Source organism: Euprymna scolopes, chromosome 7, assembly GCF_053919585.1.
Source record: "Euprymna scolopes isolate OS-2025 chromosome 7, ASM5391958v1, whole genome shotgun sequence".
In the NCBI taxonomy this organism is placed as follows: Eukaryota; Metazoa; Mollusca; class Cephalopoda; order Sepiida; family Sepiolidae; genus Euprymna; species Euprymna scolopes.
Genome location: NC_136488.1, coordinates 112162769 through 112187480, shown reverse-complemented (window position 1 = coordinate 112187480; position 24712 = coordinate 112162769). Strand labels below are relative to the sequence as shown.

Sequence of the window (24712 nt, the reverse complement as noted above, 5' to 3'; positions counted from 1 at the left end):
AGAATTGTTTATACAATTCAAAAGTCAGACATTTTAAAATTGTTGTTACTATATGGAGACATTATATAATGATTCAAGAGTCGCACTTTTTGAGAAATTACGTCGTCACGTTATAGAAAAGATTAAATTACAATTCCAGTTGAACTTTTTAAAAATTGTTGTCGTATAATAGAGGGAATTAAACTACGATTCAAGTCAAACTTTTTTATAATTGGAATCGTCATTTTATGAAGAAGATAATTACAATTCGAGCTAGCCGTTTTTTTTAAATTAGAAAATCAACAAAAATGTGAAAGGCTAGTTGTTTGGCCGTGTACGTAGTGCTAGTTGTGTGTGGCTGTGTAGTGTAAAACAGCTGTGCCTGGCTATGTAGAGTGAGCCAGATGTTTCTGGCCGTGTAAGTTAGCTGTGTCTGGCCATGTAGTATGAGCCACCTGTTTCTCCAAATGTACAGTAAATCAGTAAATGTGTCTTGTTGTGTACAGTAAGTCAGCTGTAAGCCAACTGTGTCTGGTCATGTACCGAGCGCCCCAACACCACATCCCCCCTGTATGCGCGTAGCATAAACGGAAGCTGCAAAATGGTCAAAAGTAGTTCGTGGGTTCAGGGGTAAATACCATGCAAACGGTAAATTTGCCCCAAGTTTGACTATCAGATTCGTTGTCAGCGACCTCAATTACCTATAAAAAAAAACAAATTAGAGTGGTCGGTGTTATTCGTTAATTAATTTTTCAAGCACTGGAAACTTGTATTTGGCGCTGTTGCTGCTGCTAGCCGCCCCCCTCCCCAGTCGTCCATTTTTTTTTTTGTTTAGCTTTTTTCCTTGGAAACATTACGACAAGTTTTCTTCTATTTGACTCCCATGCATGTGAAAAATAATTACGGTAAGTTTTTCTGTTATTATTTGACAATAAAAATTACTTTGCAACTTACCTGCATCATTCATTTTTCTATTTAAAAAAGTAGTAATTATTAAAAAAAAAAAAAAAAAAAACGGGGTATGTTTTATGGCATTTCAGAACTTCGCAAGGTTACCCGAAACCGCTCTAACATTCGATATGAAATAAAAAGCACTTAAAACTACTTAAAAATACCAACGAATGATGCAGATAAGTTGGAAAGTAACTTTTCTTGATAATGTTACCATTTATTATTCTTTTAATGGCTAATTTCGTGAATTTGACCTTTTTTGAAATGGTTTGGCTTCTGTTTTCTTTGTTTTTTTTTTAAATAATTTTACCACTATATTAATTTTATAGTAATTAAAGAAAATGCTATAATTATTTTTTTCAAACAGTTTCGTGTTGAAATATTCTGGAAACTTGTATTTGGCGCTGCTAGCCCCCCCCCCCTGTCGGCCATTTATTTTTTCGCGTTTTCTCTCTCTGTAAGCCCCCCCACCCCCACCCCTCGTCCATTTTCTCCGTCAGATGGCAGCATGTGACGTCATTTTACGGAGAAATCCGAGCGAGTGATAAGCTACGCCCAGGCCAGCTCATGCACTAGTACCAAAAAAAAATAAAAATAAAAGAAAGATGAATACGAACCTGGAAAACCTAAGGTAAATACAGACATTTTATTTTAACGCGGAAGGCGATACGACAAATATGAAAAAAGGAATTTTTCATAGCAGGGGTTTTAATTACGAAAAAAAAAAAAAAAAGGAGAGAGAGAAAGCAACCAATATGATTCTCGGAAGAGATCTAAAAAGTTTCGCAGATATGTTCTCGTTTCTATGCGGGTGCACTATGAACAAAAAAATATAAAAAAAAAAAATGATTGATTATTATTTCCACATCAGTATATTGAATTGACATTTTAAAACATAAAAAAAAGAAAAGGAATCAAATTCCGAGTTAATGGGCGAATGATTGGTTATTATTTAAACAGATATATATTGAATTGGCATACATATATATATAATGAGCAAATGTGACATTCCATTTTTTTATTATAAAAAAAACAAAACAAAAAAAAACAACAACCAAGAGAATCTCCCCCTCCAGATATTTCTGTATTTAGTAATAAAAGAAGAGTCGCGCGTTATGCTCCCGTGATTTTTGGAATTGAAACATAATCCGCTGTTTGTTTTTTTTCCTTTTTCTTCTCTTTGTTATTTGATGTATATAAAATATCACAATGGAACATTATCCCATCTAACCTCAGCGTGCTTTGGATTCTAGAAGGGAGAACCATAGATTAGCGCATTCGCTGATCGGTCCTTCCCGAGTTCGTATGTGTCAAGTATATACATACCCAGCAGTGAATGTCACAATCAGTTAAGATAAAAACGAAATGCAATAAGTCATCAGATGTACCTCTCCAGTCTCCACCGTACTGTATATCGATACTCTACTGCTGACTGGGATAGCTTCCATACTGCGAATACTATCTTTTAAAGAAAAGGGGGGCACGGTCCTTAAACTGCAGTGCGCCTCCCGAGGGGGGGGGGTCACCTCAAGCATACAAAAATACGAGAAAGTAGAATCTCCCATTGCACCTACTCTTCTGCCAGATCTGGAATCTCCCCAGCACCGAAAAATGAAGCTCGTTTTGTAATTTCAAACTTCACGTGCACACAAGATTTTGCGAGAATGCACGTAATAAAATGCTGGCCACCATTTTTTTTTTTTTTTTTTTTACACAGTGATCACCACTTATCAAGGCCCGGAAGCAACTCAGGGATAAGGGTTATTGCAAGTACATTACGTTAGTGTGGAGATTTGATGAAGTGTTTACTTAAGGAGGTGGTTCATTAGGAATTTGTTAACGTTGGACTTGAAAACATCCAAGTTGTAGTCCGGAGGGAAGCAGGCAGACGGAACAGAGTTCCACAGGCGTGCAGTTCTAAGAAAGAAGCTTTGTTCGTAGAATCCGCGTTTTGATTTAGGCACAGATAAAGAGTTGGGGAAACTTTTGACAGTGGATTCAGCTAGACGGGTGTTTGTTTTTCCGTTTCTCGGCCTGAACTCATTCGCTGCACACCCACGGTAAGAATTCTATTTTTCTTAGCTTCTGACCACACGTACACTTATATCCGATCTACCCCTGCATTCCATGTTTAAAAAGGATGTGTCCTCCATAGTATCAGACCTGACCGAATGGCTAATTGTAGGCATAGACCGATTCATACCATCCAAAAAATTCCAACAAAAACCTAACAGCCAGCCATGGTTCTCCCTAGAATGTGCTGCTGCGATCGCGCACAGAAATCACTTTTTCCATAGCTACCAACGTAATAGATGCACTGAGACTAAAGCTGCCTTTAGGACTGCCAGCAACCACTGCAAAAGAGTAATAAAAAATGCTATATGCTCAGTCCATTAAATCCAAGGTAGCTGAGCAGCGGCTTGGTTCCCACCTGTTTTGGCAAATAGCAAACAGGACCCTGAACAGAAGCGTGCGTTCTATCCCAACCATCATCAATGGACCTGAGGTCATCTCGTCAGCATCAGATAAGGCCAAACTATTTGCCAAGAACTTTGCAGCTAATTATACCCTATGTGATGAAGGCCATCAACTCCACATATTTCCTCCTATAACAGACAACATGCTCTGCAACATACAAATATCTGTGTGTGAGGTCGCCAAGGTAATCAAGAACCTTGATTCCAGTAAAGCATCTGGCCCTGACAGCATTCCAATCATTGTGCTGAAAAAGCTCCAACCAGAACTTGCCCCCATACTTACAAAACTCTTTAAGCATTACCTTAAAGAGAAGTGCTTCCCAACACCCTGGAAAACTTCATCAGTATGTCCTGTATTTCAGAATTCAGGTGATAAGTCATCTCCCTCTCAGTACAGACCAATAAGTCTCCTGTGTGTCATGAGTAAGTTGCTGGAATCTATATTAAATAGAGAAGTAGTCAATCACTTCAACAGAAATAACCTTCTTTGTGACATGCAATATGGTTTCCGTTCTGCCAGATCTACAGCAGATGTGCTAACGGTTATATCTTATAGGATTAGCGAATCTCTCGACAAAGGCTTCCTCTCTAGGGCAATTGCTCTTGACATATCAAAGACTCTCGATAAGGTATGGCATAAGGGACTACTTCACAAGATTTCCAGCTACGGTATAACTGGAAATGTTTTCTCAATAATTAAATCATTTCTCTCTGATAGGCTCATAAGAGTAGTGGTTGAGGGGCAGAAATCAGAGGCCCTCAATATTAATGCTGGAGTCCCTCAGGAGTCCATCCTGGGCCAAACTCACTTCTTGATCTACATCAATGATCTCCCAAAACACATACTTAAATCATTCATTGACATCTATACTGATGACACGACTATCTATGGCAACACATCAAAGGCCGTAAAGTTCTCTCAGATTCTCTCTCCTCTGATCTTGAGCGCGTAGTACACTGGGGAAGAGGTGGCTGGTTACTTTTAATGCATCTAAAACCAAGCTCCTATCTTTACATCATCAACGCTCTGATCCCCATCTGGGATCAATTGAAATGGATGGCTCGTCTAGGGGAGGCTCCATGTTTTGATAAGCTTCTGGGCTTGACCTTTACTCCTGACCTGAAATGGAACACATACATCAAGTCAGTTGCCAAGGTCGCTGGAAAAATGGTAGGATCCTTCTACCACTCCAGAAGATATCTCACCCCTGATGCAATTCTCTATCTGTATAAAAGCCGAGTACGCCCAAGTATTGAATACTGCTGCCACATCTGGGCAGGAGCTGCTAAAAACAGCCTATCCTGCCTTGACAGAGTACAAAATAGGCCTCATGGCTTAGTGGGTGATGCCCTTTTCTCTTCCCTGCAACCTCTCTCCCACATGTCTTTGTTTTATCGTTGCTACCATGGCAGGTGCTCGTCTGAACTTCAATTTCTGGTCCCCCCTCGGCAATATTTCACAATAAACACCCGCCTAGCTGAAACCACTGTCAAAAGTTTTCCCCTGGTCCTTATCTGTGCCAAAATCAAAACGTAGATTCCATGAACAAAGCTTCTTTCTTAGAAGTGCACGCCTGTGGAACTCTGTTCTGGTTGCCTGTTTCCCACCTTACTACAACCTGCATGTCCTCAAGTCCCATATAAACAAATTCCTGATGAACCGCCCCTTAAGTAAGACACTTTATCAAATTTCCAACATTAACATACTTTTTTTTTTTTACATGGAGGTCACCACTTATCAAGGCCCGAAGGCCACTCATGGATAAGGGTTACTGCGTGTACAGTAATCAATGAGATAGTATTGTAGTAATCATTAGTATTGAGGGTTTTGATAGAGTGTCTTTCTTAAGGGGGCGGTTTGTCAGGAGTTTGTTTATGTTAAACGTCCAAGTTGTAGTCAGATGGGAAACAGGCAAGCGGCAGAGAGTTCCACTGGCGTGCAGTTCTAAGAAAGAAGCTTTGCTCATGGAATCTATGCTTGGATTTAGGCACAGATAAAGAGTGGGGAAAATTATTGACAGTAGTTTCAGCTAGACGGGTGTTTCTCGTGAAAGATTGGCGAGGGGGGACGAGGGATTGGAGCTCAGACGAGCACCTGCCATGGAAATAGCGATAAAACAAAGACAGGCTTGCAACGTCTCTTCTGTGGGAGAGAGGTTGCAGGGAAGAGAAAAGGGCATCCCCTACTGAACCACAAAGTCTATTTTGTACTCTGTCAAGGCAGGATAGGCTGTTTTTAGCAGCTCCTGCCCAGATGTGGCAGCAGTACTCCATCCTTGGACGTACTTGGTTTTTATACAGATAGACAATTGCACACAATAACCCTTATCCCCGAGTGGCTTCCGGGCCTTGATAAGTGGTGACTACCTTGTAAAGAAAAAAAAAGGAGGTTAAGCTTTTGCCAACAAAAAGAAAGCATGCCAAATTTAAAAAGTCATGCAAATGTCATGAGAATGCTAACAATTTCTTTTTTTTTTTTTTTTAAAAACAACACACACACAACAGGTAAAAAGGAAATAAAAAACTATGAAGGAAGAAAAAAATTATAGGAAATATTAAAGAAAGAAAAAAAAAGGTTGAAAAAAAGAAATAATAAATGCAAGAAAAAAGAAACAAAGAAATAGCGGCAGCTAAGAGAGAATTTACGGAAACCACTAAAAAATGCATCGAAGCACAAAAACAAGAAACTCAAGACTTCTGGAAAATCTACAACAGTGTAGTAAATAATGGGCAATCAACAATTCCCCCACTAACCAACAATCACGAGGTTGTCTCCTCAGCAATCGACAACGCTAACATGCTTGCCAGTCGGTTTGCCTCCAACTCCACACTGGACCCTTCCAACCACCCCCTACCTGACTTTCCTATGCAGACAGACGCCACGTTAGACGATCTGAAAATCACCCCTGCTCAGGTGCATGCCATCATAAAAAACCTTGACACTTCAAAAGCGTGTGGACCCGATCTCATCCCAGTTGTGCTATTAAAAAAGTGCTCAGCCGAAGTAGCTCCAGTTCTCTCCAAACTCTACAACAAATGCCTTAATGAAGCTTGCTTTCCGGGCTGTTGGAAAACTGCTTCTGTTGTACCAGTATTCAAGAATTCTGGCGAAAGGACAGACCCATCAAATTATCGCCCCATTAGCCTCCTCCCACTTTTTGCCCAAATATTTGAGACCTTAATTAACCATGCTCTAGTCCATCACCTTACAGATGCTAAACTTCTGACTGACCAACAATATGGATTTAGACAAGCCCGTTCCACAGCAGACATCCTAACTGTAATCTCTGAACGTATATACCATTCACTGGACAAAGCGGGGGAGGGCAGAGTGGTAGCTCTAGATATATCTAAGGCTTTACAGGGTATGGCATGAGGGTCTCCTCAGGAAAATTAGATCATACGGTATCACTGGTAGATTACTTAACATAATTAAATCCTTCTTAGATAAGAGAAAAATCCAGGTTGTCCTCGACGGTCTTACATCTAAACAATATAATATAAATGCGGGGGTGCCCCAGGGTTCTATCCTTGGACCTCTATTGTTCCTGATATTCATAAATGACCTCCCCGACAAAATTGCCTCTGAGATGGGTATATATGCTGACGACACTACACTCTATGGCAGGCACGACAGGAAGACTAATGAACACATGTCTAAAGAAATGGCAAACACTAAAGGAAGACCTCCAATCTGTAGTGGAATGGGGACAAAAATGGTTGGTCATGTTCAATGCCGCCAAGACTAAACTAGTTTCATTCAATAATTACAAGAAACCCTCTCTACCACCTATAGCAATGGCCAACGACTCTTTATCTGAGAGTACATCTTTCAAACTCCTTGGCCTAACATTCACAGGAAACATGAATTGGAACAATTACACTGAAGGCAAACTTTACTCTTGAGGATGAACGACTCTGAAACTTTTTTTTATTTTTCTCAGCAAATCTTTTTTGGAATTCATACATTAGATCCATTGCACTTTCTGATTTTCATAAAGTTGTTTCTATTTTGCCAAACTTTTTCGCATACCTGAGGCGATTATCTATCCCTGAAAATCTACCACGTATGCAGTACTGTTGTCATATTTGGGTTGATGAATCTTTGCCCCATTTGAGGGTTCTTGATATGGTGCAGAAACATATCTGTTATTTGATTGGCCACATCCTTTTCTTGTCAATAGCCTCTTTCTCACATGATGTTGCTTCTTCAGTCTTTTCTATAACTAGTATAATCTATTCTTCCTTTGTTTCAGCTCGTTTGATTTGTTGGTCTAATGCTTTCTATCAATTCCCTGTTTTGATATATTATTCTAATACACTTTCCTATTTCAGAAGATGGAAAAACAGATTAAATGAAGTATAGAAACAAATTGATAATAGTTAATTATTGGATTTTAATTAATTATAAGATGAAACTCTAATGATTTAAACTCCATAGATAACGAATAAACTTCCACCCATTAATATGTGAGGGGAGATTATCATCAAAAGTGTCCTGAATTGTAAACTTAGCACCGGACTTACTACTTAGTGACTTGTCCCCATTCCCCCCCCCCTTTTTTTTTAATGGAGAGTAGATAATACAGTGGATGTGTTATCGGCAGCTCCAGTAACTCTCGCTTCTCCTATTTTGTCATTCAGTCCTCATTCAATGAGTGATTTTTCTGACAAAGGGTGAAGAAAAAGCTGCTTAAAGGTCGGTAGTACTTGGTGACCAGTAGTCTGAGATGTCGGAAATTTTTCTGTCTCTGTCTGTCCTTGTGGCCATGTCACTAGTAAGGGTGCTGGAGGTAAACGTTTGTCTGGGCTGACGTTATCCGCCTGATAGTCAGGGACCCGAACCTTGGATTAACCACTAAGGAGGCTGTCCTATCAGCAGGCGCAAAGTACTGGGACTGCCGTATTGCCATTTGGTGAGTGGATCTGGACCATGCAGTAGTCTCTCGATGCCATACTAGTGGGTAATTGTTACTAGTGGGTAATTGTTACGGCTTTACCTTTTCGTGTGCCACAAAAAAAAAAATTTCCTGTCTTTTTCTCTCTTACTTTCCCTCTCTGTACTGCTCTAACCAAGTATGCCGACCTATACCACAAATCCCAAAACCTCAACCTGAAATATCTCCAGAATAAAAACTAGATTAAACCTAGAACCCCATCTTCCAACGTACACCCCTACTACCAGGTCTCCTTTTCCAACATCAGGGGTCTACGTTCCAACCTTCCAGAGGTTGAAACCCAATTACAGGAGACGAAACCGGACATATTATTTCTAAGTGAAACTGGAATAGGGCCGACCACTTCCCTAGATGAGTTCATAATTAACGGATACTCAAATTTAACAGCTAAATCTGACACCCAAGATCGCCATGGGCATGGAATATGTGCCTACATTAAGGATAGCTTCCCGTGTGGCAGGGATATCTCTAGAGAAGATCCTAATTTACCCTATATGTGCTTCAGGGTTGCACTTGCTAACACTACTGCATTTATATTTGCCCTCTATAGGCCCCACAACAGCGGAGTTACTATCTTTAAGAGCATATCTGAGAAAATAGACCACATACTGTCTTCACATCCCTCGACTAACATCCACATATGTGGTGACTTCAATGTCCATAACGTGGAATGGCTGACCCATTCAAATAAGACAGATGATGAGGGGAGGTTTTGTCATGATTTTGCCATTGCTTATGACCTCACTCAGATTGTTCGCGAACACACCCGTATGCCCGATACACCCGGTCAATATGCAAGCCTCTTAGACCTTTTTCTCTCAACTTCCCCTGAGCTATGTTCATGTTCCGTTCATTCTCCTCTAGGATCCTCCGACCACTCCGTCGTATCAGTTAAGATAAAAACGAAATGTAAGAAGCCTCCAGATGTACCCCTCCACCGTACTGTATATCGATACTCTATGGCTGACTGAGATAGCTTCCGTACATTCATATCTGATTTACCTCTGCACTCCATGTTTAAAAAGGATGTGTCCTCTATAGTATCAGATCTGACCGAACGGTTAATTGTAGGCATAGACCAATTCATACCATCCAAAAAATTCCAACAAAAACCTAACAGCCAGCCATGGTTCTCCCCAGAATGTGCTGCTGCTATCGCGCACAGAAATCACTTTTTCACTACCAACGTAATAGATGCACTGAGACTAAAGCTGCTTTCAAGTCTGCCAGCAACCACTGTAAAAGAGTAATAAAAAATGCAAGAGAGCTATATGCCCAGTCTGTTAAATCCAAGGTAGCTGATCAGCGGCTTGGATCCCACCAGTTTTGGCAAATAAGAAATAGGATCCTGAACAGAAGTGTGCGTTCTATCCCAACCATTATAAATGGACCAGAGGTCATCTCGTCAGCGTCAGACAAGGCCAAACTATTTGCAAAGAACTTTGCAGCTAATTCTACCCTATGCGACGAAGGCCATCAACTCCCCATATTTCCTCCTATAACACAGAACAAGCTAGGTAACATACAAATATCCGTGCATGAGGTCGCCAAGCTAATCAAGAACCTAGATTCCAGTAAAGCAACTGGCCCTGATGGCATCCCAATTATAGTGTTAAAAAAGCTTCAACCAGAACTTGCTCCCATACTTACGAAACTATTTAAGCGCTGCCTTAAGGAGAAGTGCTTTCCGACTCCCTGGAAGACCTCATCAGTTTGCCCTGTATTTAAGAATTCAGGTGATAAGTCATCTCCCTCTCAATACAGACCTATAAGTCTCCTGTGTGTTATGAGTAAGGTGCTGGAATCCATATTAAATAGAGAAATAGTCAACCACCTCAGCAGGAATAACCTTCTTAGTGACACACAATATGGTTTCCGCTCTGCAAGATCTACCGCAGATGTGCTGACGGCTATATCCCACAGGATTAGTGAATCTCTTGACAAAGGCTTCCTTTCTAGAGCAATTGCTCTTGACATATCAAAGGCCTTCGACAAGGTATGGCATAAGGGTCTACTTCACAAGATTTCCAGCTACGGTATGACTGGGAATGTTTTCTCAATCATTAAATCATTTCTCTCCAATAGGCTCATAAGAGTAGTGGTAGATGGACAAAAATCGGAGGCCTGCAATATAAATGCTGGAGTCCCTCAGGGGTCAATCCTGGGCCCAACTCTCTTCCTGATCTACATCAATGACCTCCCTAAACATATACTTAAATCATTCGTTGACATCTATGCTGATGACACGATCATCTATGGCAACACATCAAAGTTCTCTCTGATTCTCTCTCCTCTGATCTTGAGCGCATGGTTCAGTGGGGTAAGATGTGGCTGGTTACCTTTAATGCATCCAAAACCAAACTCCTATCCTTACATCATCAACGCTCTGATCCCCATCTGGCATCAATCGGGATGGATGGCTCTTGTTTAGGTGAGGCCCCGTGTTTTGACAAGCTTCTGGGTTTGACCTTTACTCCTGATCTGAAATAGAACACGTACATCAAATCTGTTGCCAAGGTCGCTGGAAAGATGGTGGGATCCTTCTACCGCTCCAGAAGATATCTCACTACTGATGCAATTCTCTATCTATATAAAAGCCAAGTACGTCCAAGGATAGAATACTGTTGCCATATCTGGGCAGGAGCTGCTAAAAACAGCCTATCCTGCCTTGACAGAGTACAAAATAGACTTTGTGGCTTAGTGGGGGATGCCCTTTTCTCTACCCTGCAACCTCTCTCCCACAGAAGAGACGTTGCGAGCCTGTCCTTGTTTTATCGTTATTTCCATGGCAGGTGCTTGTCTGAGCTCCAATCTCTGGTCTCGGCAATCTTTTATGAAAAACACCCATCTAGCTGAATCCACTGTGAAAAAATTTCCCCCACTCTATATCTGTGCCTAAATCAAAACACGGATTCCATGAACAAAGCTTCTTTCTTAGAACTGCACACTTGTGGAACTCTGTTCCGTCTGCCTGCTTCCCTCCGGACTACAACTTGGATGTCTTCAAGTCCAATGTTAACAAATTCCTAATGAACCGCCCCCTTAAGTAAACACTTCAGCAAATCTCCTCACTAACATAATGTACTTGCAATAACCCTTATCTCTGAGTGGCTTCCGGGTCTTGATAAGTGGTGATCACTGTGTAAAAAAAAAAAAAAAAAATAGAATAAATAGGAATAGTTTTGAGATAAAAAAGAAATGTAAAAACATGACGTACTAATATATTGGTAGTGCCATCGTTGTATGATGTCTGGGCACGAATAGAACCATTAGGATATCTGAGACATTCCATGACGCTGTCACTTCCCTATGAAAAAAGAAAAAGGAAAATCAATTAAATATAAATTAATACTATTATTTGAATTTATATTTTGTAATTTTTGTCCCTTCCATACATATGTCCATATGTCCATTCATTAATTCACACACACACACACACACATAAACATAAAGGTGTATATGTTTATATATATATTTATGTACACATATATAAGTATATAAGATAAGGTAGCAACGGGGGGGGGGTCCGTCCCGGGCGGCATGTGCCAGGGAGCGCATTTTGAGAGGGTAAAAAATAAATAAAAATAAATGAAAGCTAACAAAAAATCGGAAATTTTATGCCGAAAAGGTTATAACATCAGGACTTTTACAGGTATAGCAATCAGAAAAATGTGTTCCTATTTTATGCGTGGCATACGTCAGTGGCGGCATTTTGAGTGGTTAAAAATAGAAAATAGAAGAAATATATAAAAGCTAACAAAAATCGAAATTTTTCTACCAAAAAGGTGGCAAAAAATCGGAACATTTTCGAAAAATGTGTCCTTATTTTACGAGCGGAACATGTCAGGGGGCAGCATTTTGTGAGGATAAAAATAGAAAATAGAAAAATACATAAAAATAAATAAAAGCTAACAAAATATCTTAAATTTTATACCGAAAAGTTTGTAAAAAATCGGAACTTTTGGAGGTATCGAAATCGAAAAATGTATCCTTATTTTACGAGCGGCACATGTCAGGGGCGGCATTTTATGAGGGTAAAAATAGAAAAAAAAATGAATAAAAATTAACAAAAAATCTGAAATTTTATACCGAAAAGTCGGAACTTTTGGAGGTATCGGATTTGGAAAAATGTATCCCTAATTTATGATTCCAAAACCGATTGTTTTAAATTTTTAATTTAATTTTTCATTATTGGTATTAATGATAATATTTATTGTTTTTAAATTATCACTAAAACTAAAATGATAATAACATCAAAATACGATGTAAATTTATTTTATTTGTAAATCAAATTTTAAAAAAGTTGCATAAATTCTCTAGGTAACCTTTCAATGAAAGCAGTTGATTTATATGTCCCAAAAAATGTTGAAACATTAAACAAAACATTTTTGCCAAGAAAAATACTTTCAAACATCACTGATAATTAAATGATACAACGGAAAATTAGCAACAGAAAATTACGTAATTTTGGAATTGTAGAAACATTAAGCAAGCACGGAATAAAAATCGATTGTAAACAGATTTTATGATCAGAAGTATAATGTTAAATGGGAACTAAGTCCTGAACCTCAAATACTATTTAAGTGGCTTTCTATTCGATGGTTTAAATACTGTCGAATTTCTGTCAAGTTTCGAACAATCACGGAGTAATTGATTTTTTTCAAACTATTAACAAAATTTTATAATCACTGACGTATTTATGATTAAACCGGAATTTATTATGATGAATTAATTGTGGTAATAGAATTTTAATTTTTTACTTTTTTTTATTAATACAATAATTGTAAAAGATAATACAAGAAAAATCTGCTTAGAACGTATAGCTAACTTAGAAAAATCGACTTACTTGCTTTCAAACAAGAGTAAATATTTAAAAATATGTATATTTCTGTGGGAGGCACTTGAATCCTATTTAAAACTATATCGTCTTTAAGAATGTTTTCTCAATCATTAAATCATTTCTCTCTAATAGGCTCATAAGAGCAGTGGTTGATGGCAGAAATCAGAGGCCCTCAGTTCTAATGCTGGAGTCCCTCGAGGGTCCATCCTGGGCCCAACTCTCTTACTGATCTACATAAATAATCTCCCAAAACACATACTTAAATCATTCGTTGACATCTATGCTGATGACACGATCATCTATGGCAACACATCAAAAGCTGTAAATGACAAAGTTCTCTCTGATTCTCTCTCCTCTGATATTGAGTGCATGGTACAGTGGGGGACGAGATGGCTGGTCACTTTTAATGCATCTAAAACCAAACACCTATCTTTACATCATCAACGCTCTGATCCCCATCTGGCATCAATTGAAATGGATGGCGTTCGTCTAGGCGAGGCTCCATGTTTTGATAAGCTTCTGGGATTGACCTTTACTCCTGACCTGAAATGGAACACATACATCTAATCAGTTGCCAAGGTTGCTGAAAAAATTGTAGGATCCTTCTACCGCTCCAGAAGATATCTCACTGCTGATGCAATTATCTACCTATATAATAGCCAAGTATGTCCAAGGATGGAGTACTGCTGCCACATCTGGGCAGGAGCTGCTAAAAACAGCCTATCCTGCCTTGACAGAGTACAAAATAGACTTCGTAGCCAACCTCTCTCCCACAGGAGAGACTTTGCGAGTCTGTCTTTGTTTTATCGTTATTTCCATGGCAAGTGCTCGTCTGAGCTCCAAACTCTGCTCCCATCCCGTCAATCTTTCACGACACCCGTCTAGCTTAAACCACTGTCAATAAATCTCCCCATTCTTATTCTGTGCCTAAATCAAAACATAGATTCCATGAACAAAGCTTCTTCCTTAGAAGTGCACGCCTGTGGAACTCTGTGCCGGTTGCCTGTTTCCCACCTGACTACAACTTGGATGTCCAACATAAACAAATTCCTGATAAACCGCCCCTTTAAGTAAAGCCACTTTATCAAATCTCCATTACTAATGATCATTACGATATTATCCCATTGATTACTGTACATGCAATAACCCTTATCCCGAGTGGCTTCCGGGCCTTGATAAGTGGTGACTACCATGTAAAAATAAAAATGGTCTCAAACTCTGTCTTCAATTGACATTTATTCTGTAGATGCATAATTTACATACCTTGCCAAAATTAGTTTCCCGGTGTCTAATTTTCCTAAATTTAATTAAATTAAAATAAAAATATAAAAAGTGATTTTTATTGTTTTTGATTTATTTGGGGTTTTATCTGTTTTTGCTTTAATTAGCTGGTGGGTTTTGTCCGTTGTCCTTTTGTCAACTCCCCTATATATATATATATATATATATATATATATATATATATATATATATATATATACATATATATATATATATATATACTTCAGAATAGTTTTTATTTAACAATCAGTTGTTATGGAAACGTGAGATTGTAGGTTTACAAAATATTACTGGCAGTAATATTCTATAAGTTATCCCATCTAAAAAGGAATTGCTCGATATGCAAGATAGAGCAAATAAATTAAATTGTAATTCAATGAATTAAAAAAAAAACCCTCATTGAAATGAAATGAAGTGGTTGTGTTTCATATCAAAGAATTTTTATTATTCTAAGCAAGACAAAGAATGCTTTAGAAAATTAATCTCCTTAACTTATAGGGTTTCGATGTCTACCATCTCATCAGAGGAGAGAAAATATTAGCAAATAGTTATAAAGGTATGCACCTTATTTGCTAAAGTCAGTGAGACATGGAAAGTCAAAGTGAAAATAATGCATTTATCAGAAGTCCTGTATCAGGAGGATTTGTAGAAAAAGGATGTGAATGTTTTTTAGATCCAGCTTGCTTGGTAAACTCCATGTTATACGTTCTCTACATCCGTTTGGTAATAATGTCCAAGTTATATATTGGGTAATCCGCATAGCTGTGTAGATATCCGAATCGGGCAAGTGTTTGTGGGTCCAGCGATAATAATTCAAAGTCTGGTGGAAACCTTTTCATTAGAAGTCCATATTATTTTTAGTGGGGCCAAGTGTTAGGGAGAGTAGGCAGTGGTAAGTGGTAGGAAGTGGGGTGAAACATGTGCATATTCATCCCCATATACATATGAACACACATATACATACATACATACATACACACATACACATACACAGACATATATATATACATATACATATATATGCATAAACACACACACACACACACACACACATATATATATTATATATATATATTATATATATATATATATATATATATATATATATATATATATATATATATATATACACAGTGATGATCATATTTATTGGCACGGTAAAATAAAAGTTAAATTTTGTCTAATAAATTCTAAAAAAGGGATTAAATTAAAGAAAATAACAAAGTATATTATGTATTTTTAACTGGCCTTTCCGATGCAGCAATCGGATTTTAGAAAAAATAAATAACAAAGGAACAACAAACATAATTGCAAAAAACCCTTGTTCAAAATTATTGGCACGGCTTTGTTTTTCTTTTAGTATCAGTATAATATCAATCAATTTCCGGTTTACGTGCTTTCTGAACTTTTTTATAGCCATATTATGCTTGTTTAACGCTAATTCAGTGAATAATTTTTTTCAGATAATTTTTAGATAGCGATTTATTTAAACTATTATAAGTGACTAAATTATAATTTTCAATCGCCATGGTTAAAACTAAGGAACACAGCGAAGACGTCAGGAAGCTTGTTGTAGCATGCCATACCAATGGGGAGGGCTATGATAAGATTTCAAAGAAGCTAAACCTTCCCAAATCCACTGTTAGAGCCATAATAAACAAGTTCAAATCGCAAGGCCACGTTATGAGTTTAGAGGGTAGAGGGAGAAAAAGGATTCTTTCCCCAAGAGATGAACGGAAAATTGTTCGACAAGTAAAACAAAACCCAAGGATCTCTGTTGGGGAGATTGTTGATGAACAGAGCACCTCTGGAGTGAATGTATCTCGACATACAGTTGGTAGAGTTTTGAAGAGAGCTGGTTTAAAAGCATGTCGTCCGAGAAAGACTCCCTTATTGAAGCCTATGCACCTGAAAGCAAGGCTAGCCTTTGCAAAACGTCATATTGATAAAGATGTTGCATTCTGGAAACGTGTTCTATGGACTGACGAAACGAAAATAGAGTTATTTGACCATAATAAAGTGTCTTATATTTACAGAAAATCTGGCGAAGCTTTCCTGCCTAAGAACACCATACCCACGGTGGAGGCAGTTTGATGTTTTGGGGATCCTTTGCTGCCTCTGGACCAGGGCGACTTGTTAAGGTCACAGGTAGCATAAAAAAGGAAGATTATGTTAAAATATTGGATGAAAACCTGAAAGACTCTGCTAAAAAGCTCTCACTTGGTCGTCGTTGGTGGTTCATGCAAGATAATGACCCAAAGCATTCGGCTAAACTGACTAAGAAATGGCTTGAGGACAATCATATTAATGTTTTGGAGTGGCAATCACAAAGCCCAGACCTTAATCCAATTGAAAATTTATGGAGAACATTAAAATTGAGGGTAATGCAAAGGAAGTCTAAGAATCTTATTCAATTGGAGGATTATTGTCAGGAAGAGTGGGCTAAAATTACTACTGAAGAGTGCAACAACTTGGTTGTAAACTATGAAAAGCGACTGAGGAAGGTAATCAAGGCCAAAGGCTATACAATTGATTATTAAATAAATCGTGCCAATAATTTTGAACAAGGGTTTTTTGCAATTATGTTTGTTGTTCCTTTGTTATTTATTTTTTCTAAAATCCGATTGCTGCATCGGAAAGGCCAGTTAAAATACATAATATACTTTGTTATTTTCTTTAATTTAATCCCTTTTTTAGAATTTATTAGACAAAATTTAACTTTTATTTTACCGTGCCAATAAATATGATCATCACTGTATATATATATACATATATACACACACACACACACACACACACACACATACATACATATATATAAATAGATATCTCTTCAAATAGAATTCAAAGAATCATAAAGTTTGACCGGTCGCTTAATTGAGGTCAGGTCGTGTACTAGATATAGAGACTTAGTTCGCGGGGGAGGGGGGGAGGGAAGAGGAGGAACAAGAAGAATATAGAGATAAGAATAGGCACCGCCAAAAATGGCCGCAAAATCAAGTTGTTGTTTTTTAAAACGAAATTACATTTATTAAAATCCATTATTTCTGAGTAACTTTTTTTTTCCAGAAAGATAAAACCCTGAATTTTATCATATAGAAAACAGAATAATGTAAAACTTTTTCTACTATTTTTAATTCAATTTTAAATGTTAAATTTTCCCAAAAAGTTAACAATTGACATTTTTTGTCTTGCACAAAAAAACGTACATAAATATTAAAAAAAAAAGGTTTTTGAAATAATTAATTTATTTATTTATTTATTGTCTAACTAAGATTTAGGATGATTTTCTAAGAGAATATGCAAAAATATTATAATATAAGTACCTGGATTTCAAATAATTCCACTTATTCATATATGTAACCAGTTATTTCGCGTCAATCTAGAGTCTAGATCGACACTGTTTACGTTTGCGTTTGATAAGAAACAAACTATGGAAGACCAAACAGGCCAAAAAAACTTATTTTTCAGTGACGAAAATTTCAATGTATTATTAAGCTGAGGCTGGCCAGTACCAGATGGGTGACCATTTGTATGAGTTTGGTTTTTAACGTGTATGTGTGTGGGGCCAGGCTCCCCAAAATGGGGGAGGGGGGCAATTTAAAGCAGAATAAAAAAAAAATTATTTCAGCGCGTTTGGTCCACCGTAGTCGAAAGGCGGCAAACGTTTTCAAACGGGATAAAAAAAAATGATGCTATTTTTAACACAAAGGGCACAATATTTATCGAATTTTATTTTTTTTTGCATCGATTCTTCAAAGCATGCCCTATTTAATAATGGTCATGCATTATTCGGCTCGCTAAAAAAAAAATTGTTAATTTATTTATCAAAGATTTTAAAATGGCTTTTTTCGTATAAATATTAAAAATTTTTTTTTTTGTTTTGCTTAACTTAAATTAATTATTTTACTTAACATATTCACCGAATTTCACACTTCAAAACTCAAAAGCGGGATAATTAAACACAATCGAAGTTCTGATATTCAGACGTCAAAATAAGGTATGCAAACAATTTTTTTTTTTAAATCTATAATTCTGTCCCTTACAACAACACAATATGTTTTGTTCAGTTTCAGATGATTATTTTAAGCATATTTGTTCCCACTTCAAAACAAGCAAAATATATATATATATATATATATATATATATATATATATATATATATATATATATATATATATAAATACCGTTTACGAAAAATAAGTACACCGTTATAAAGTTCATTCTTCTCTTAATAATCGCTGAAAATGTCGTATTGATCGGATAATTACCTGACTTTTGGTAGATTTTTAAAAAGACGATCCGTCAAAAAGTACTGACCTGCCCCCCCCCCCAGTTTTGGCGGTGCCTAGATAAGAACAAAAACAAAAATAAAGATAAAAATAAAATAAAAGGATGGGCCAAATACGTAAATGGAATAACTCGTTTTTTCCAGATTTTTCCTAGTTTCATCTCAAATCTCATTGTCAGTTTAAATCGTATTTGTTCCGTCAACTCAAGTTATATATACTGCCCATGAGGTGCTAATTATTATTAATTTTATACGTATCTATATTTCCCTTAGAAAGGAGGATTGACATAAGGTGTAGAATATACTAATGTTTATGAGCTAATTGTGAAACCAATCCTAAGATTATTGATGGAACGTTTATCTTTGTTTGATGATCCTTACGGTAATATTTCAATGTTAAATAAGCTGAAACAAAGGTAATAAAGTAATGATAATACCTTACTGAAAAACGTTTAAAATCAGTAATATCCATAACATTATGCTATTTAATAATATTTAACTGGGGAAATTTTCTACAACTGCATTCAAATATACACAAAATTACCTATATATACATGAACACATACACATATATACACACACACACACACACAGACACACACACACACACACACACACACATATATATATATACATACACACATACACATGCATGCACGCATACAATATATATTTTTACATACACGCATACAGTTTATACACACATACGCTCACTTATTCTATATATACATCTAACCCCATATATATTCTATATATACTTACATCTAAGCCCATATATATTGGGGGGCTGGGCAAAGATGGGGCCTGGGGATTCATAGCCTGGGTTCTGGTTAGTCCTAAACTGGTGTTCACTGGGAATTATATTATTGGATACGTTAGCCTGGCTGTTGTTGTTACTGTTATTATTATTCGAGCCCTCACCATATGTTTCCCTATGTATGCTTGCGTTAACAATGAATATAGTCGAAGCGTTCAGAACGCAAGCATACATAGGGAAACATATGGTGAGGGCTCGAATAATAATAACAGTAACAACAACAGCCAGGCTAACGTATCCAATAATATAATTCCCAGTGAACACCAGTTTAGGACTAACCAGAACCCAGGCTATGAATCCCCAGGCCCCATCTTTGCCCAGCCCCCCAATATAGGACTCAATAGAAATGGGACCGATGAACAAATTAATAGTAATAAAACAAGGAAAACATTCACGTATATAGGTGCATCATCAAGCTTAATAAAAATAAGAATCTCAAACCACCTACATTCCTTCAGAAATGAAAGATCTCAAAACAATGATAATAATAGTACATCCTTAACTAAATTAATCAACAGCCTAGAGGACAAGAAAATTCCATATTCAATTAAATGGAGAATACTGAATAAATCTAGATCATATACTCCAGGGGATAAGTTTTGCAATCTTTGTATATCCGAGGCAGTTAACATCATAATCTTTAACAAACCCATAATAAATACCAAGAATGAGCTATTGTCCAGATGTAAACACAAGAAAAAATTTAAATACAGCCATCTTAAAATAAAATTACATACACTCTCTGTATAAATGATAAATAGGTAAAAACAAAGGACTAAATACACATCAGTCTTGACTAAAATCTAAACAATTACTTTGCTAATATAATAATGTTCATTTTCTAAAGATAGGTTCTTAATCACCTCATTTAACACATGAAATAACTTCCTCTTTTTGTATATATGCACATGTTAAGTAGAGCCTTACTATAAGCACATTAACATACTACACTTTAAATCTCCTATCTCGTAATTTGCATTCTAAGATCTAATTATAATAGTATTTCCAAAAACATGTAGCTTCCCAATTAAAGAATTTAAAATTTAGCCCCCATCTACTAACCAGAAAAGGAGTAAAAATTCCCCATGGCAAAGTAATCTCCAGACCCGTACGTATAAACAAGAAAGAACTATACTCATTGATGCGTCATCCCTGTTGGTACTAGGGTAATTCAATTCTATAACCATGGTTACGCAACCCCACTCTTTTCATCTTATTAATGTTAAATTAGCAGTGTAAGGGTTAAAAATTATCTATGATAAATTTAGGTAAGTTACCTACACTAATTATTGTTATAATTAATGGTGTTAAATAATGGTATACATTCTTTATATCTAAATATATTTTTTTGTATATATGAGGGTATATATATCTGGGTATGGTGCTCGGTAAAAATGGCACCGGTAGAAATGGCACCGGTAAAAATGGCACTGGTAAAAATGGCACCGGTAAAAATGGCACCGGTAAAAATGGCACCGGTAAAATTGCCACCGGTAAAATTGCCACCGGTAAAAATGGCACAAGTGAATTACTAGGTAAAAATGGCACCAAAAGGTGCTACTGAAGCTATGGGGTCCCAAATTCTAACCTCATTTTGAGTTTTGTAAAAGTTTCTATTTTCTTGCCATCAACGAGGGCAGAGTTAGACACAAGGTCGAGTTTTAATATCCAGCCCCCCCCCCCAAAAAGGGGCAGTTTTCATCGGAACAAAAGATTACAATTACCTCAGTTTAGAAGCATTGTTTATCTAAAGGTTCTTATTTAATTGCACCCCGCTAGGGCAAACGTAGACACAAGGTAGGTTTTAAATCTGGGGAATATCCAGCTCCCCAAAAAGGGGAATTTTCGATCGGAACAAAAAATTACAATTACCTCAGTTTAGAAGCATTGTTTATCTAAAGGTTCTTATTTAATTGCACCCCGCGAGGGCAAAGTTAGACACAATGTCGGTTTTTAATCTGGTGACTATCTAGCTCCCCAAAATGGGGTACTTAGGACTAATGAATCGCAACTTATCAAGGATAAAACACAGTCGAGGATAAGGCTTAATGTGGAAGTTTTCAATTACACTAAACAAAATGCATCTTTTCTGGACAAGTTGTAGTTGTATTTTTGGGTTCTTTTTTCATAATGTATCGCTAGTTATCAAGGATAAAACACACACAGGGATAAGTTTTTTTCCCTAAAACAAAACAAAATAAAAATGATCCAGAAAAGATGCACTTTGTTTAGTGTAATTAAAAGCTCCCTGGTTGACACTTATCCTCGACTGGCTTTTATCTTTGATAAAAGAAAAAACTAATTTTGGTGCACTCTAAATTTATTTTATCATTGAATGTATTTTATCGTTGATAAGTTGGGCTTTGCCATTTTTTCTTATTTATCCAAAACTGCTATTATTGAATAAATATTGAACTCTGGAATGTTTCTGTTGAACTCGAGAATCTGCACAGAATTTCTGTCAGAGGTTGCATCAACTGATACGTTAACAAAGTGTAGTATCACTTCTGATGCTACACTCCACCTATTATCTCCCCGTTCAATGAAGAATTGATAAATCCTTTCAGACTGAGACAATTTTAATTTTTGTTCTGATCCAGAGTTCCTCTTGTAGGAGAGCTGGATATTGCCCACATAAAAAAACGACCTTGTACCTAACTTTGCCCTCTTGGGGAAGCAAGTAAATAGGAATACTCAAGATGAGAATAGTAGTCCAAAGCTGGAATGGGAACAGTAACACAAAATTCTCAAAACTAAACTGTATCAATGTTGTTAATTACTAAAAATAGTTTTATTGCATTATTAACAAATTCAACAGACACATAAACTAAAGTGAAAGATAACACGTGTTGTCGCGTATACGTGCGAAAAGGTTTTATGACCAATTCATCTCACAGTTTCATGCTCACAGTTGAGTATGAAACCGTTCTGGGGACATTTCTGGGGTCAATCGGTCACTGAGTATATTTCTGACATAAAATTATAAACTGATTCCAATATAAATAACAGCTTACTGACCAAATATGACAGAGTTCAGTTTTGACTCACTGAAGTTGCCAGCGCCACTACTTAAAGTGAACTACAAGAAGAAATAACATCAGCCCCAAAAGAAACTAGGAAGAACTATCATAAATCTATCATGGAAATTATAAGGATGAACAAAGGAAAATAGAAAATTTGCTTCCAAGGGTATATGTATACCAAACAGGTTGCACGTTCAACTATTATCAGATGGAGATGTGTAAAAAGAACATCTTTTTGTAAAGGTACCTTGACCACAAGCTGTGAGATGACTAATCCTGTACCAGCTAATGACCACAACCACGCTCCTAGTTATGCAGAAATTGCATCCGCAAAATGCATCGACAAAATGAAGAGTAGAGCATCAGAAACAGAAGATAAACCTAGCCAGATTTATAGCAACAACCTGTATTACTTACCGGTCAATGCAAAAGCACTACTTCCAAGTGAGGATGTTATAAAAAGATCTTTACGTAACCAAAGAGCAAAACGGTATCCACAAATTCCAGACACAGTGGAAGATCTGCATCTTACTGGAGAGTGGACAACTACTTCTGCTCCTGAGCCCAAACCATTTTTTGTTCTTTGACAGTGATCCAAACTCTGCCAACCGCATCATAGCATTTGGTTCTGATGAATCATTACAGTTACTTGCTTCTGCTGATACATGGCTGATGGATGGCAACTATACAATGGCGCCACGTGGATTTCTGCAGCTTTATGTAATACGAACTCTAATTGCGACACTGCAGTTTCTACAGTTTTTGCTTGTCTGCAGAATAAGACCCAAGAAACATATGAAACACTGCTACAAGCAATTATAGATCGCTGTCATAATATTAATATTTTTCCTGATCCGTCAACAATAATTGTAGACTTTGAACGGGCGACAATCCAAGCCATCAACAATGTATTAGGACCAGAAACACGCACACAAGGATGTTTCTACCATTTGACTCAGAGTATTTGGAGAAAAATACAGGAATTTTGCCTCACTAAGCATTACAGAGTGAAAACTTTCGTCAATTTTGTGGACAGATTGACTCATTGGCATTTGTGCCCGTGGAAGATGTTCCAGCGGGAATGCAATTGCTCAAGACAAAATGCCCTGATGAAGCAGTTCCTTTACTGCTGTATTTTAACCAAACCTATGTTTCTGGTACATATATTCCACGGGGAAGACAAAACAACCAGCCAGGATTTTTAGTAGTAAACCTTCGGCGTATCCCGCCCAAATTTCCACCAGAACTTTGGAATGTACATTAAGCAACAATTAATAATTGTTCGCGAACCAACAACTTGTGTGAAGGGTGGAATAATAAATTTTATCATCTTGTTGGTCATCGGCATCCATCTATCTGGAAACTCATAAAAATGATCCAAAAAGAAGAGGCTGTTGTGAGTACAGTAATAGCAAGAAACGCAATTGGTGAGCCACCAAAAAAGAAAACAAAGAAAATCTATGCTGATTTGCAACAAAGACTAAAAAATTTATGCAGGGACTACACAGAAGGCAGGAAAGATTTGAATCAGTTCTTATGTGGACTTGGTTACAACATAAGATTTTAAATTATTGCTTTTTGTTTTGTTTTGTTTTTGTATTATTGTAAATTGAGCTTATTCTCCTCCCATCTCCTAAAAAATAATAATGTACTTTCTTTTAGATGATAACTTATGAACTGCTTAAATAGAAAAGAAAAACGACTACTTTAGAATTTAGCATGGGGATCAGTTTTGTATATAAATTCCATGTAAAATTATTATCCATATTCTGACTAGATAGTATCTTGACAAAATGCAATCGTTTTGTTTTTTATCTTATTTTTTTGTAGTGGTTCAGTTAAGTAAGCGTTTTTATGGGGTTACTTGTATTTATTTTTCAGTTGACAAAGTCAACAATGTTATCTCAAAATAAAAAAGATGGCAAATAATTTGATTTGGTGTTACTAATTTAATGCAAATAAATTTTCAAAAATTATAAGCAAATGAACTGAGTGTTGGTCTTAAATTTACGGAGATGAATTATCGACACCTGTTCTTTGACCAGCAGTTCTGTGAAACTCAAATATAAACAAGTTTTTCTGATAACACAAAAA

The 24712-nt window shown here is 36.8% G+C and overlaps 1 protein-coding gene across 2 annotated transcripts in view; it reads right to left on the bottom strand.

Annotated features, from left to right (window-relative positions):
- LOC145279888 (ferric reductase 1-like) overlaps positions 1–24712 on the bottom strand; it is a 459209-nt gene that overhangs the window by 176793 nt on the left and 257704 nt on the right. For both annotated transcript variants that reach the window (XM_080131362.1, XM_080131363.1), the window contains exon 7: positions 11583–11672. In XM_080131362.1, the coding sequence (XP_079987488.1) occupies positions 11583–11672 (90 nt within the window). The remainder of the gene's footprint in view (positions 1–11582; positions 11673–24712) is intronic.